The 14,133-nt window shown below is 37.0% G+C and overlaps 4 protein-coding genes across 5 annotated transcripts in view; 1 reads left to right on the top strand and 3 right to left on the bottom strand.

Annotated features, from left to right (window-relative positions):
• Window positions 1-1,460: 1,460 nt before the first annotated feature.
• sip1 (septin interacting protein 1) lies at window positions 1,461-5,444 on the bottom strand. 2 transcript variants are annotated; one of them, XM_034330074.2, is made up of 9 exons: window positions 5,083-5,444; window positions 4,766-4,991; window positions 4,510-4,687; window positions 3,476-4,431; window positions 3,203-3,399; window positions 2,697-3,125; window positions 2,472-2,629; window positions 2,110-2,381; window positions 1,461-1,808 (listed from the first exon to the last, which is right to left on the bottom strand). In XM_034330074.2, the coding sequence occupies exons 1-8, from the start codon at window positions 5,189-5,191 to the stop codon at window positions 2,133-2,135; spliced, it is 2,502 nt and encodes an 833-aa protein (XP_034185965.1). In that variant the 5' UTR covers window positions 5,192-5,444; the 3' UTR covers window positions 1,461-1,808; window positions 2,110-2,132. The 2 variants fall into 2 exon arrangements, with proteins under 2 accessions (XP_034185965.1, XP_034185964.1); XM_034330073.2 differs by lacking the exon at window positions 1,461-1,808 and having other exon boundaries at window positions 1,996-2,381.
• Window positions 5,445-5,743: 299 nt separating this feature from the next.
• Flo2 (flotillin-2) overlaps window positions 5,744-14,133 on the top strand; it is a 67,527-nt gene continuing 59,137 nt past the window's right edge. Inside the window, exon 1 of the mRNA XM_034330097.2 lies at window positions 5,744-6,032. Within this exon, the coding sequence (XP_034185988.1) occupies window positions 5,984-6,032 (49 nt within the window). The 5' untranslated portion in view covers window positions 5,744-5,983. The remainder of the gene's footprint in view (window positions 6,033-14,133) is intronic.
• Window positions 6,903-11,020, bottom strand: LOC117606984 (glucose dehydrogenase [FAD, quinone]-like). The gene is made up of 3 exons (XM_034330095.2): window positions 10,894-11,020; window positions 9,356-9,891; window positions 6,903-9,174 (listed from the first exon to the last, which is right to left on the bottom strand). Exons 2-3 carry the CDS (start codon window positions 9,885-9,887, stop codon window positions 7,895-7,897), a joined length of 1,812 nt encoding a protein of 603 aa, XP_034185986.2. The 5' UTR covers window positions 9,888-9,891; window positions 10,894-11,020; the 3' UTR covers window positions 6,903-7,894.
• Window positions 11,115-13,710, bottom strand: LOC117606976 (glucose dehydrogenase [FAD, quinone]). The gene is made up of 2 exons (XM_034330079.2): window positions 11,824-13,710; window positions 11,115-11,746 (listed from the first exon to the last, which is right to left on the bottom strand). Exons 1-2 carry the CDS (start codon window positions 13,639-13,641, stop codon window positions 11,603-11,605), a joined length of 1,962 nt encoding a protein of 653 aa, XP_034185970.2. The 5' UTR covers window positions 13,642-13,710; the 3' UTR covers window positions 11,115-11,602.

Here is a 14,133-nt window from a genome sequence, read left to right as displayed (position 1 = left end):
ACTCGTAGATGTTTATTCTAAGACACGATTCCTCCAAGATCGAATTCGAGTGACTTCGAAGCAAAAATAATATGAAAAGTAGCAAATTTAGTCACCAATCTTAACATAATTTCCGGTTTACTTATTTAGGAACGCGATCACCGATCAATGGAGGGCAATCGATAAGTTGTTTGACTGTCTGTATAAGTACTTGGCATTTCGTGGAGGAACTTAGGGACAGCGATTTGCGTGGGATTGGAATGTTTGGGCGCGATCACATTTTACTGAAAACATATGTCTGCGAACGTTCTGCTTATTCCAGGCCATAGAAATCTCCAATTAACTATTTGTAGTCATTTATGAAAGCCTTTATACATTCTATAAGAGTCATTTAGTTTTACAATGAACAATGAGGTATAATATATGATGCCCAACAACTTTTTTTCTTCACCTCAGGGGAGGGACATTCGATTCTTAAACAAAGAGTAATTAATTTAATTGAAGTCGTAGCGTTGGGACCATCATGGCGGTCAGTGTGTTGCCATAACCTTTGTAAATCCTTTCTATTTACTCATTTCATAAAGTTTCCGTTTCTACCTTATTGCTGAAATAATGTATTTTTCATAATTTCTTTCAAAAAGCATCCAATATGAATGATATCTTCACGACACGTGACTCCTTTCTTTTCCCAGTACGCCATTTTGTTTTCGAACGGGGTCGTCAGTCCAATATTCCCTCGTTCGCGGGGCGACAACTTAGCTCGACGACTGTCTCAGAATGCGATAGACGTTAAAGATCTGGTCGGGTTCGACAAGTGCTCTCCTCGTGTGTATGCATATTGCATGCACACTTTCGTCCGTGCAAAAGAAAAACGGAGAAAGAGAGAGAGTGCAGAGACCGTCTCGAATCCCAGGTCTGTGCAGTAAAGGCAGCCAGTTACTAGGCAGACACACTCGGATACGATGCAAATTTTCTCGACACCCGAGAGTAGAGATCTGCTAGGCGTGTAGGCGAGAGATGTCCATCCTCTTACAGGACCAGTCCACCACTTCTACCAGACGTGGTGTCGTTGGTATGGGTGCCATAGGCGTCAGCTAGTATCTGACTCGTTCGACGAAGGAATGCAAAAATAGCTCCTTGTTTTCTTATAAGGAAGGAATCGTTGAATATCCTAATTGTTTCTATAAAATGTGTAGTCGTTAAAGGAAAAGCTGTTAATAGTCACATCGGTGATCTGCAAAGTGCAAATATGTTTTAACAAAATTTAATAAGTCCAGAATCCTTAGATTCAATTTGGGGAATAAAAAATTAACTATTCCTAATTTCGATTCATGAAAATTTGAAGGATCCTCTTGATGTAGAATCTAGTGCGCCTGCCTCTTCCCCTTTAGTAAAGATCCATCATTGATTACAATTATTGTAATCACGATACGTCTCTCAGATATTTCTGTAACATTATATTTCCATAGAATTAATTTGTGGTCTCGAAATCGGTACAACGAGGTTGATAAGATGCTCCGATGGGAGCTCGCGCATGATGACGCCCATGGCCGATACACAGGACCAACAGACATCGTGGTGGTTGATACACGGTGCCTATTGGGCGACTCTGTAGGTACATACGTACGACTCCGCAGGATCACGTACAACTTTCCATATCGAGGAGTTTTATAGCTGTGTCTCGGTAGTGGGATAACCAGGGGCGCCTACACGCGTTCGACTTCGACCGCTTCGAACAGAAGTGGTCAATAAGACAAACATCCGTGAAACCGAGACTGCATTCGTGAAACGTGAATGCCAGGAGTATCGTCGAAGGAAAGAGATGTTCTCTGTATAGCACGAAACACGTTAGAGAGCTTCAGATGAAGCGTTACGATATACACAGCAAATATAATGCGTGAAGCAAGGCTGTGTATACAGAAATAAAGGGTAAAAGGTTTATACGAGAATGATAGGTATTGATTCTCTTCTTAAGAGTTAATTAACAATAAAATATCATACAATACAAATTGTACAAAAGACAATAACCTTTATATACCATGCACTTTATACAAATTTTTTAACTTCACTTTTGTCATCAGACTATTTTACAATATATGTACAAGATAAATTACACGTAATTGAACTTACATTATGAATTAGGATTGTTACAGTTAAAGTTCAGACATGTCCAATAAAGCGTTCAAATGCGTTGGCACCCAATTCATACCGTTGTGACAGACGAATAAGACGTTTCCGTCTATATAAGCTTGGACATTGCCCACTTTATAAACTTGTTTTGCTTCCCTATACCGATTCGGAATAGGCATAAACAGAATACCTCTTTCTTCGCATTTCTTTTGAACAAGGTCCTTGAAACCTTGAGGTATTTGCGACGCTGTTCGTACCGCTTCGGCGAGTCTCTGAAAATGAAAAATATATTTTATTAAAAATACCGTCGAAACGGCGGGTTATGAAAGAAATAGTTGCATAAATTTAGCGAATAAACGTACTTCCATTCTTGGCTGTGCGGTCGGTGGCATTTGTGACATGGTAGGTTGAGTCCTTTCTAAGCTCGTTAAATACGAAACTTGCTCCATCGCACCTGGTTGATGACTCTGTGGTGTGGAAACTGCTCTATTCATCATATCCAATGCTTTCTTAAAGTGTTCTGTAAATTAACAAATATACATACCGAAAGTTCGACAATGCAGATCGAATTTATATCACGCACTTACCTTTCACTAATGGTTCACCTAACATTTTTTCGCTTAACATGCCTTTCCATCCCATGTACCAGTTTGTAACTTGATCATAATTAGGGGAATGATTCAACCAAAGCGCCAGAACTTGTAACCATTTTGGGAAGAAGAATTTATCCAATAATCCTGCCATTATATGAGATGGAATCAATTCTTTCCATTCGTACACCCAGTTCCATTGATCCAAATGTTGCTGATGTGGATTTATAACAAACTCTGACAATGCTATCTGCAACTTTGGTATAATATTTTTCACTAAGAAAGCCTCCATGTCTCCTTTCGCGAAGACTTTAGACCATGGTTGTAACATTAATCTAGCAGATCTGTCGGACGGATGCCAGCCTCCTAACGCCGATCCTAATTTACGTCGTATTATTGGATATATCGAAGTATCCAAGCGACTTCCTGTAATACAATATAAGTATTATCGATTCATATATAAAATTTTATGATTAATAATAACTGTTTGAAACTATACTAACGTAATAACGGTAGCCACGGATGAATCCATGTGTGAATAGGTACTGTGTCAGTAAGAGGATTCCATTCTTCTACTTCCAGAGTAAGCTTAGGAAGAATTAATAAATCTAAAATATTTTCTAATATCCAGACCGGAAGCAACGGCATCCAATATTCTATTAATTCAATGAGAGGTACTGGCTCCCTACATGTCCACTGTCTGAAATAAATATAAATAAAAATTGAGATAACGTTATATCAATACTTTTTTATTAACTTTTAAATGAAACACGTACTGTATAGCTCCTCTGATTGACGGCATCCAAGAATTCCAAACAAGGTGGTCATACGGATGCATAGTTCTTGTTTGAAGAGTAGTAATGCCACTTTCCAAAATAGACTTCCATTGTTCAAATAATTTAATGGGTTGTTTTGGTTGTATCAATGGATTCCAACTAATTAGACAGTCCTTTATTTTCGGCCCAACAAAACTGCTAGCTAATTCACCGAGTTCGTACATTTTATACTCTTCGTAATATTTATCTTGCAAATCTTTGAAAGCTTCTGCAGTTTCTTGCAATGACAATTGGTTTGTTTCATCCATCAGTCTGTCTACGATCGCGAGAACGTTTTCTAAAGTGTCGATAAGGTGGTCGTGTTGATTTACGACTTTGGATAGATTTTTCTTTTCCGCCTCTAGTGCAATCACTCTGTCGCTCAGATGCCTTGTTCTTCTATCATTTTGTATGATATCCTGTTCGCACATGTCTACAAGGAGATTTAAGTTGTGCTGAAGTTCTGGCAACGCGAAGTTGACCTTAGATTTCTTATCAGCAACGACAATATTCTCATCGGGTCGTTGTTGGCCACCAGCTATCGCGTGATATCCACTGAGAATTCTTTGTTCTGGACCAGTCATATCTATGACTTTGACCCTACTCATCTCATTAGAAATTCTCACTTTTTTATTTGGTTTCAATTTTCCATCTTCTATAACCTGATCAACGCTCCGATAAACATATTTTACTTTCTTCTTAGCGGCATTTCCATCTCCTTTCCGCCATTGTGATAATTTAGCTTTTGATTCTTTTCCGTCGTCCGTCTCCTCCTCTTTTTTCTTTTCAGGAATTTTTGGACCCTTTTCTGGTCCATAAGCACCAATTGCACCTCTACCTTTTCTCAAATGTGCTTCTACTGGTGCACTTATACCTTGTAACTGTTTACCCAATCCTTTTCCAGGTTCAAAGCCCATCTAAAACATGGATAAATTGATAAGTATAAACACATAATTATATCTACATCAGTCAATTAAGTGATATTCCATATGTACCTGCAATAACAGTTTAGCTCCAATGCCTTTTGTATGGACTTCCCAACTACCCATTCCACTGTGCATTAACAATGGATTTACTTTATGTTTCTTTTTACGTAAACCTGCAATATCTCCATCTATATTTAATGAAAAAGATGGATGCTGATGAACGCTACTTGGTCTTTCATCTTCAGAACTATAAAAGAAAAATAATGTAATTATTATTATTTCCATATAAAGATTCAAACAACTTGTTTAAAATGTATTACATTACCTTGAACTGTTTGGAAATTCTTTCTGTGATTTGCCTTCACTTTCATTATCACTTTCATTCTCATCCTTTTCTTCTGTTTCCTCCTTTGGCTTTCCACTCTGCTGAATACCTCCTGCTACAAAATTTACAGGAGCAGTATAATTTTTTGGTCCTTTACTAGAACTTTTGAAACCCATTGATGGTCTAGCAGATAGTTCATCCTCGTCACTGTCATCAGCCCAAATGCCTGAAACAAACCAGCTTTGGTTAATATCCATACAAGAGCAGAAACAGAACACTTCCTTAAACCCATTAAACAGGTAAAATAAAATGTTTACCAAGCATTTGTTGCTTCTTTGACAATTTCCGTCTAGGACGATTAATGTTGAATTCATTTTCAAGATCGTAATCTGTAATCTCAAAGCTTTCTACTTCGTCTTCCGACATTATGTCAATATGTAATAATACCGTATATAAAATAAAATATATTATATATGATATTTATGAATAAACCTAAACAATAACAGGACTATCAAATATTAAAGGTTATGTTGCGTTGCATTCCCATCAAATTAAACTCTGCTCAGTTGGCAACGTCTATACAGTGCTACCATTAGCATTCTAATATTTTACTAACAAATTTCATTGCATATTTTACATGTTTCAATCAAGAGAATGAAACTTCTAAGCTAAATAATTTCTTTCAATAAGTATTTCAGTTTCAAAGAATGATTTTACATAAAAGGCAAAAAATAAAGGATAAGAAAAAAGGTACCGTGATACCAACATAAAAATAACGCATTTCAAACGTGACATAAGTACGCCTTTTATTTTCTTGTTTAAACGTATTTTATTTAATTTCTTATCGTACAAAAATGTTTAATTTATTTTTATGATGTAAATGAAACGTAACAGGAAATATGTAGCATGAAAAAGTCATTTATTTTGAAGATGTTGCTACGGATTATATTTGGTAGGTTGGTAGCGTCGCAAGCTAGGGTTTTGCAAAAGCTACAAATAATTTTGGGTAGTGGCTTTGAGTGACATCGTAACCTTACGACGCGCGACGAACACGAGTTATTGCATGTAATTAATGATTTACCGGGGTTTTTAAAATAATCCGTACATATTATCACTGCCGATTTCTTGTACAGATTAGTGTGTTAGTGATAAAACCGTGTTAGTGTGGATTGTTTGTGCCGGTTTGTTGTTGCATCGTCGTCGAGATAAAGCTTGACAATGGGAAACGTTCACACTTGTGGTCCAAATGAAGCTCTCGTCGTATCAGGTGTGTAAATAAATGCAAAACGTATATCTTTTTAATATTTTAATCGAGCGTTGCAATATATTAATCTAGAGCTGCCACGCTTGATTGCTTAAATTTAATCATAACATAATAGAATAATGTTAATCATGAAATATTATATGTTTCAAAAGATTATTGTTCATTAACATACTTTATCCGTAAACATTTTTACATTCGATGATTTGTTACATCAGCTGACACACAGCTTGTCTTGTGAACATTGATGTATTTTGAGTTCAGCTTTACACTTGTAACTATTTACATTTCTCAGTTTGTGCATGGATAAACAGTTACTTATCAGATAACAGTTAATTGCTAACAATTATTTGCTTGTTACAAAGACAAGATAGTATTATTAGGTAGATAATATTATCATCAGGTATAAATAAGTTATGAGCAGATTAAACAAATTAACAGAATACTAATTATAAAAGGTAGATAATAAAGGCATAATTGATTGCATGTACTATGTACGATGATAGATACATATGTAAAATATTATTTGAAATATTATTATATAAACATTAGTTTATAAACTTTATCAGAAACTAGTATAATAATACTTTCACAATATACCAGTAGAAATGCTAAGGGAGCAATGAATTTGAACTACATAATCTGAAGGTGAAATTGATAAAGTTCCATGTACGTGTGTAGTTTAATTCAGTCAATTGGATACAAGATCACAGGGTTAAGAATCTGTGGATCTAATATGCTATTGCATTAATCATTAATGTAATGCTTTATACAAAATTTTCAATGTTACATATGATTGCATTAATTTTGTGCTTATATACACAATGTTATTTATAAAACCATTTAGTTTGAAAATGATTAAAATCGCATTACATTTTCACACATTCCATCTGTTTGATGCATTTAGTTATATGTAATTAAATAATTCATACACCTATAATTAAAGTCCATTAATTTACTATATAGTATTGACATTCAATAAATTCACAGTTATAGACGAGTACAAATGTTTTAAATAAGTAGTACAATGAATTTGAAATGATATAAGTTTTATGCAACTTTACATACAAAACAGGTATAGTTTTTTAAAATTTTAAAGTTCTATCAGGAAAGTTTAATACAAATTGCCAATTAATCCTAATAATAATAATGAAAATATATTTGAAATGAGTGTCAGTATACCAGTTAGATTGGATATTTTTATCTAATTTCGCACGAAAACGTATCAGGGGAAATATGACTCAGCTTTTATTTATCATTATTAATGAAATTGTTGCGTGTTTTTATAAAGTTTCCTTTTAATCGAATGAACGAGAATGTGGGCCATTCGTTAGTTCTGCGACGCATTTCTGCACGCAAATAATTTATTATCCCTCGCCCAACTAATGAAGTAATATTACTTTCCTCGTCCTTAATACCATAGAATGTGGCTTTTAAATGGAACACTCTTAATCGCACGATCTATCGCGTAATTACCTTTTCTCTTTACAACTTCGAGCCAGAATCGATGCAATTTTCATTAGGGCTATGAAAAATTCGATCAATAAATGTTGTTTATCAGTCGGTGAAAATCAAAATTTATAACTTACGATTAATCAGCGCTATTATTTATTCTATTTCTAATACACTCTTTACGTCGAAAGTGAAATGTGTAGACTAGAAGAATCTTATGAAACTTGCATTAACTATAAACCTTAATAATTTCTGGAATTTTCAATTTTTTAAAATACTTGATATTTTTTTTGATACTGCTCGATACCAGATCCAAATTTGTATATTAGCATCGCTGGTATCAATTCTAACATTACTTACGAATAGCTGAGTATTTCATGAAATAATAATTCTACTCATAAAAGGAGTGTACAAGTTCATTGCCAGTCTCGTTTGATCATATCAGCCGCTTTTTCCCCGATCATATAAATACCAGCATTCACGTGCCCAGTAGGCATGGCAGGCATGATCGATGCATCCGCGACCCTTAATCCTTGAACACCATACACCCTCAACCGTGGATCCACAACCGCGTACGCATCATCCTTTGGTCCCATTTTCACGGTACCAATTTCATGATTCATCATGGAAGGCAGATGTTTGATAGCGCATCTCCAATAATCATCGCTAGCGAACTGGAACGTTCTGCATCCAGGAATCTTGATATCGTGTAATCGGCTACCGTATTTCTGAAACGGTTGTGTCTTCGAGATATTGATAGCGTGATTGATCCCCTCCAAAATGATTTCTATATCAGCAGGATGGGTGAAGAAGTTTGGCTCCATCCTAGGTGGTTCGTAAGGGTCCTTCGACTTCAGAGTGATCCTCCCAACGCTTCTTGGGTTCTGTACGATGGGCCAGATAGACCATGCGTCCTGGTTCTCTATCGGTTTGTAAACAGTGTCATACAATTCGTCGGATATCCTGAGGGCCTTTTTCAAAGGCAGCCCTCCGTCCGAGTGCAAAGATCCCGAGGCAAACAAAAGTTCCACGTCCGGTCTACTATCAGGAGCATACTTAGTCCTGATGAATGCTAAAGCTTCCGCTCCTCCCGGAAGCGACATCAGACCGTCTCCATGCAGAATGTATTCTATAAACACACTGGGTCTGGCTAGTCTACTTTGCAATAACGACACTGGTTGATCGACCAGGAAGGTCAGACCTAGGAAACCAACGTGTTCGTACATGCTGTATCCCACTTTGGAGTTTTGGATCACTTTGATCCCGAGTTCTTCCAGGTGATCCTTAGGTCCTATACCGGATAACATCAGTAGTTTGGCAGAGTCTATGGTGCCAGCTGAGAGGATCACCTCTTTAGAGCAAAATACCCTCTTGGATTGGTTGTTTCTCGTGTATTCCACGCCGTAAGTGCGATTTTTCTCGTTTATCAACACCTTGGTGACTGTGGCACCTGTGACGATGTTTAGATTCGATCTATTCACCCGGAGGTACGCTTTCGAAGCGCTACATCTGGTTCCTTTATCCAGATTCGCTTGGATGTAAGAGAATCCAATTTGGTCCTCGCCGTTGTAGTCGACGATCTGATAGCCTAGTTGTTTTCCAGCTTTCAGAAATGCCTTGGCTAGCTCTGTGTGATAAGGCACGTGCTCCACGCACAGGTAACCTTTGTCCCCATGGTACGTGGAATTCTTGATTCCTGAATACGAATAGGTGGTTTAATCGTACCTGCTGTTAATTCGAATGGCATGTTGTATGATCTCTAATTTACGATGTGCATATTTTTACCTCCTTTTTGCCGGGGTATAGGTTTTACTGTGATTAAGTTTTTGCATGTTGTCGAATAGAAATGGTAATTCCTATGTCATTAATATACTCACCTGGAATGTTGAATTTTTCGCTCTTCTTGAAATAATGTAACACATCCTTGTACGACCAACCCTCGTTCCCCAACGCAGCCCAGATATCGTAATCCAATTTGTTTCCCCGTGTGTGGATCATGTAATTAAGGGTGCTCGTTCCACCGAGGGCTTTGCCACGTGGCCAGGAACATTGTCGATTGATCATTCCTAAACAAGCGTTTGTCTGAGGTTCTACCTTGTAGCCCCAATTAAAGCTGGACAGTTGAAAGTAGCCAACGAGGATTGGCACTTGGTGAAGGAGACTTTCGGGCCCTCCTGCCTCCAACAACAAAATATTCCATTTTTTGTTCTCTGAGAGACGGTTGGCTAATACCGACCCGGCTGATCCAGCACCCACCACGATGAAGTCATATTTTTTGTTGTTCGGGTCGATTCTATTTAAAATTTTCGGCGATGGTCCATAGTTCTTTATTGCGTTTAAAAATGATTCTGACCGTCCAATGGAAACGAGGGACGATAGCAGTAATAGCGTATTAAGTAGGCTAGTCATGGTGCTGTAAAAGAAATATTTAAATTTATGGATTTGTTTGAAGATGAAAATTTCTTTATTGTTAGTAATCTTTATTTGAGTATAAAAAGGAAATACTAATTTAGGAAAATACGTGGCTCTCAAATTCTTCATTTTTTTATTTATTTTATAATGATTACTAAGAGACTCTGTAAGGAATCTTTGCATAAATAATGCTTGTTGACATTTCAACTTTGCTTTCGTTGAATAAAACGCGCGCTTTCACTGTTATGTACACTTAATTATGTGTATATAGGTCAACACATAAATAACTGTGTTTCATTCATTTAACAATACTGTTTTGCAATATGAAAATTGAACAATCGACAATAGAAATTTATTATCATATTTTTAAATAAATATTAATTTTATTGAGAGAAAATTTGGATTTTACTAATTATCATATTTTGTTTGAAATTTAAATAGGTATTTCTTATGAAACAAGACATAAAGATAAAATCTTATTCGGGGCTCAAAATTTCTACTTTCGTTTCTGCCTCATTAGCAAAAAGTGTGAAATCGGGTCTATACAAGGTGTCCCCAGTAATTTTTGACACTCCTGATATTTTTTTTCTATTTTAAATAATGATTTGTTAGTTATACAAAGGAATGTAAAATTGCAAAAGTTATAGATTTTATGAAATATAAGGTCACGCAAATTTTCAGCAGCACCCAAAAAAGGGAACAAAAGTGTCTTACCTTATAAAATAGCAATTTGAAATTCCATATAGATAATTAACACATTTAAAACACAATTTTTACTCTTTTATAACAAAAAATATGCAAAAATAAGCACAGAACAAATATATATATTTTATAATAGAAATCATATTTATAATAATTTGCTATATATTAAAATTTATATAAATGAAAACACTAATAAAATTGATGTCCAATACAATAAACAAAGACATTGAACAGGTTAAATTTCACTGGCTGTTTGTATTATGAAGAAAATGATTGTTTGCCTGATGGCAATTATTATTACCATAATATTTCTAATGTTCCTTGCGAGACGTGGTATCCAACCTGATGATGTTGTGGGACTACCGAAACTGAAGACCCTGTGCCCACTTTCCACTTCAAGATCCACTAGAGAAATGCGCTTTCTCGTGTCGTTCACGTAATACTTACCGGGCTTGAGTAATGTTAACAACACGTACTCGGTCGACCCCTTCTCGTGTCGGTTTCTATACTGTGTATCTGTTTTATCTCGTTCACGTTCCACTTTTATGCTGGTCATTATGTACCTGGGTGCTTGGTATTCCTTTCGTGGGTGAATTTGTCACTTGAAAATCGTGAAGGACAATTCGTAAACTCTTTGGTACTTTTTTACCATATTCACTACCAGCGTTGAATTGAAAATTCCTTCTTCATAAATTATTTCGCCTTTCTTTTTTTTTTCACAAAATAATTTAATATAACTTCAGTTTATGCGACGTTAACTTTTTAACTAATTAATTCATTTAATATTAGGATAACTTTCAATTTAGATTAATAATTGGAATATTTGAAAGAATTTATTTTTGAATATAAACTCAATATCATGTGTTATTTAGTGTCAATTCGGGCTCAAAGGCGAGTGAAAAACGTGATTGATAGATGAGATTTATATGCTATATTTTTACGTTAAACTGTACATATATAAAACTTAATTAACACTTCATTTTGGTATACTAATCTTTAGATCACGGTTTTCAATCAGTCGGATATCCCCACTCCTTTTTAATCATGTCCGCACATTTTTCGGCGATCATGAATACAGGGATATTGGTATGGCCTGATGGAATTTCTGGAATTATGGAAGCATCAGCCACTCTTAGTCCTTTAATACCAATTACCTGAAATGTTAAAACTTCTATTCATTTCATCGCTCACAATCAAATAAAAAATGATTGGAAACTAAATTTGTACGTACCTTAAGGGTTGGATCGACGACAGCAGTCTTGTCATTCTTAGGACCCATTTTGCAAGTGCCAGAATAATGATAAATAGATAAAGTTTCCATCCTAGTATTGCACAGCCAGTAATCGTCCGAGTCAAATGGGTACTTGTCACAGTCGGATACTGTTCTGTTATAAAACTTCACGCCAAGTCTTCTCATGGCTTTCGTTTCGCCAACCTGTAAGGCGAATCTGATCCCTTTCAGTAACACCCTTATATCTTCCGGATCGTCCAGATAATTGGCTACAATACGTGGCTTAACATTCACGTCTCTGGACCTCAGTCTTATCCATCCACGACTTTTCGGCCTCAGTAACATAGGGAATACGCCCCAGGAGTAGGTGCTCTGAAAGAACGAGAATTTGTCCAGTATTTCCTGATTGAAGCCAAAATTATCCATCGTAACTTTGAAGGAATAAATCGAGCCCATCAGTGCCATCAGTTCTATGTTCGGCATTCCGTCACGATTCTTTGGATTATCCACGTCTGCGAAGGCGATGCCTTCGACTCCACCGCTGACGGTCAATGGTCCTTTCTGATCCATCAGAAAGTCTTTGGCGTATGGTTTCGAAATGTCTACTAGATCGTACATCAATCCGCTGACAGGCTCGTCAACCGTGAACGTGAGTCCACCGTACACTATGTGATCCATCAAATTGTCCCCGACCCGCGAATCCTTTATCACGTCTATCCCGAGTTTCGTTAAGTGCTCTGCTGGGCCTACTCCGGAGAGCATCAGCAACTGAGGGGATCCTATGGCACCCGCGCATAAAATCACTTCCTTGTTCGCGTACACCGTCATACGGCGATTGTTCTTCACGAATTCCACACCTATAGCCCGTTTCCTCTTTCTGTCTACAAGTATTTTATGCACCATGCTCATTTTAGTTACCTGGAGATTGCTGCGCCTTATGCCAGACAGGTAGGCCCTGTTGCTGCTCATCCGATACCCACGGAAAGTGTTGGATTGTATTTGTGAAAAACCAATATGTTTCTGTCCATTGTAATCCACCAATGGGTAATCCAGTTCCTGACCAGCCTCCAGGAACGCGGTTAGCAAGGGTGATTTAAATGCCGCGTAGTCTATGGTCACTGGTCCATCAGTGCTATGGTACTTCTTGTCATTCCTCAACTTGGGTATCTGGATGTTCTCCAACTTCTTGAAGTATTTTAACGCGTCTTTGTACGCCCATCCATCGTTCCCTAATTCAGCCCATCTGTCGTAATCCTTTGGGTTTCCTCTGGTGGCGATCATGTAGTTCAAGACACTGCTACCACCCATCACTTTGCCCCTGGGCCACTTGCACCTGTGCCCTTTCATACCCATGCAATATTTGTCAGACGGTTCTGTTTCGTACTTCCAATTTATCTCGTCTACATCCTGCAAGAAGGATGCCACGACGGGGACGTCCATGAATAGAGACTCTTCAGGGCCTGCCTCTATTAGTAGTACTCTAAAGTTCTGAACCTCGCTGAGCCTGGATGCTATAGCGGCACCAGCTGTCCCAGCACCTACCACTATGAAATCGTAGAAGGAATTGGATATTGGTGTCACATCTGGTTGGGCGTTTTCAAGGAATCGTTGATTGTTAAGTAAAAAATTTAGAGCACCTATCCCAGTATTCAGAAGGTTCTCTGTTATAGATGAATTGAAATCGTTATAGCCGTACAGGTTCGCGTATCGTCTTGGTTCAGCGACTGACCAGTACTGTCCGGGGAAAATCGTTAACGTAATGATTAACGGATAAATGAGCCGCGAGATGACGAAAATGGAACGAGCGTCAGCGTTCATCTTGGATGATTTTTACGCGGGAAATGACACTTCGATTGTTTCTCGCTCGGTATATATAATCCTGTAAATCCTGCTTTTTTCTTCATTTATAGGAATACATTATGAGCGATGCTGTTCCTGTTGGATTAGTTTCTTTGATTAAGAGGTGTTTGTATTCTGTTTTGTTTCCCTGGAATTGGTATTCCCTCAAATCTTTCGATGCAGTTCAAGGTTTTCCTTAACGAAAACTCACTTTAATTTTGTAGGGATGAGCGTTGCGAGGTATCTTGAGTTGGGTGGGTGGAAGGATCCACTTAAGATCCACTTAACAGAAGGATTTTGCTTAACCCCATCATTGTAAACAATTTTCGAAATTTAATTCAAAGAATGTTCTCAATTTCATTTGTATTTTCAAATAAACAGGTAAAATTGAATTTATTATCATAATATCAATTCTTAACGTTTGTTTATACAGGTTTCGTGTTAAGTTCCTTATGATAATTTTTATTCATT

The sequence above is a fragment of the Osmia lignaria genome, chromosome 2 (assembly GCF_051020975.1).
Source record: "Osmia lignaria lignaria isolate PbOS001 chromosome 2, iyOsmLign1, whole genome shotgun sequence".
NCBI classification, from domain to species: domain Eukaryota; kingdom Metazoa; phylum Arthropoda; class Insecta; order Hymenoptera; family Megachilidae; genus Osmia; species Osmia lignaria.
Note: the sequence above shows the minus strand (reverse complement) of the source record. Positions and strands in the feature narration are given on the sequence as shown.

Bases quoted from the DNA above. Each gene is read 5' to 3' on its own strand.
- sip1 (XM_034330074.2), bottom strand. From the start codon at position 5,191: ATGTCGGAAGACGAAGTAGAAAGCTTTGAGATTACAGATTACGATCTT. The intron at 4,432-4,509 runs GTACATATGGAA...TCCATGTTTTAG, and splicing joins GAGCTAAACTGTTATTGCAG to ATGGGCTTTGAACCTGGAAA. The intron at 3,126-3,202 runs GTTAGTATAGTT...ATTGTATTACAG, and splicing joins TCCGTGGCTACCGTTATTAC to GAAGTCGCTTGGATACTTCG.
- LOC117606984 (XM_034330095.2), bottom strand. From the start codon at position 9,887: ATGACTAGCCTACTTAATACGCTATTACTGCTATCGTCCCTCGTTTCC. The intron at 9,175-9,355 runs GTGAGTATATTA...ATTCGTATTCAG, and splicing joins CGAAAAATTCAACATTCCAG to GAATCAAGAATTCCACGTAC.
- LOC117606976 (XM_034330079.2), bottom strand. From the start codon at position 13,641: ATGAACGCTGACGCTCGTTCCATTTTCGTCATCTCGCGGCTCATTTAT. The intron at 11,747-11,823 runs GTACGTACAAAT...TTAACATTTCAG, and splicing joins TCGTCGATCCAACCCTTAAG to GTAATTGGTATTAAAGGACT.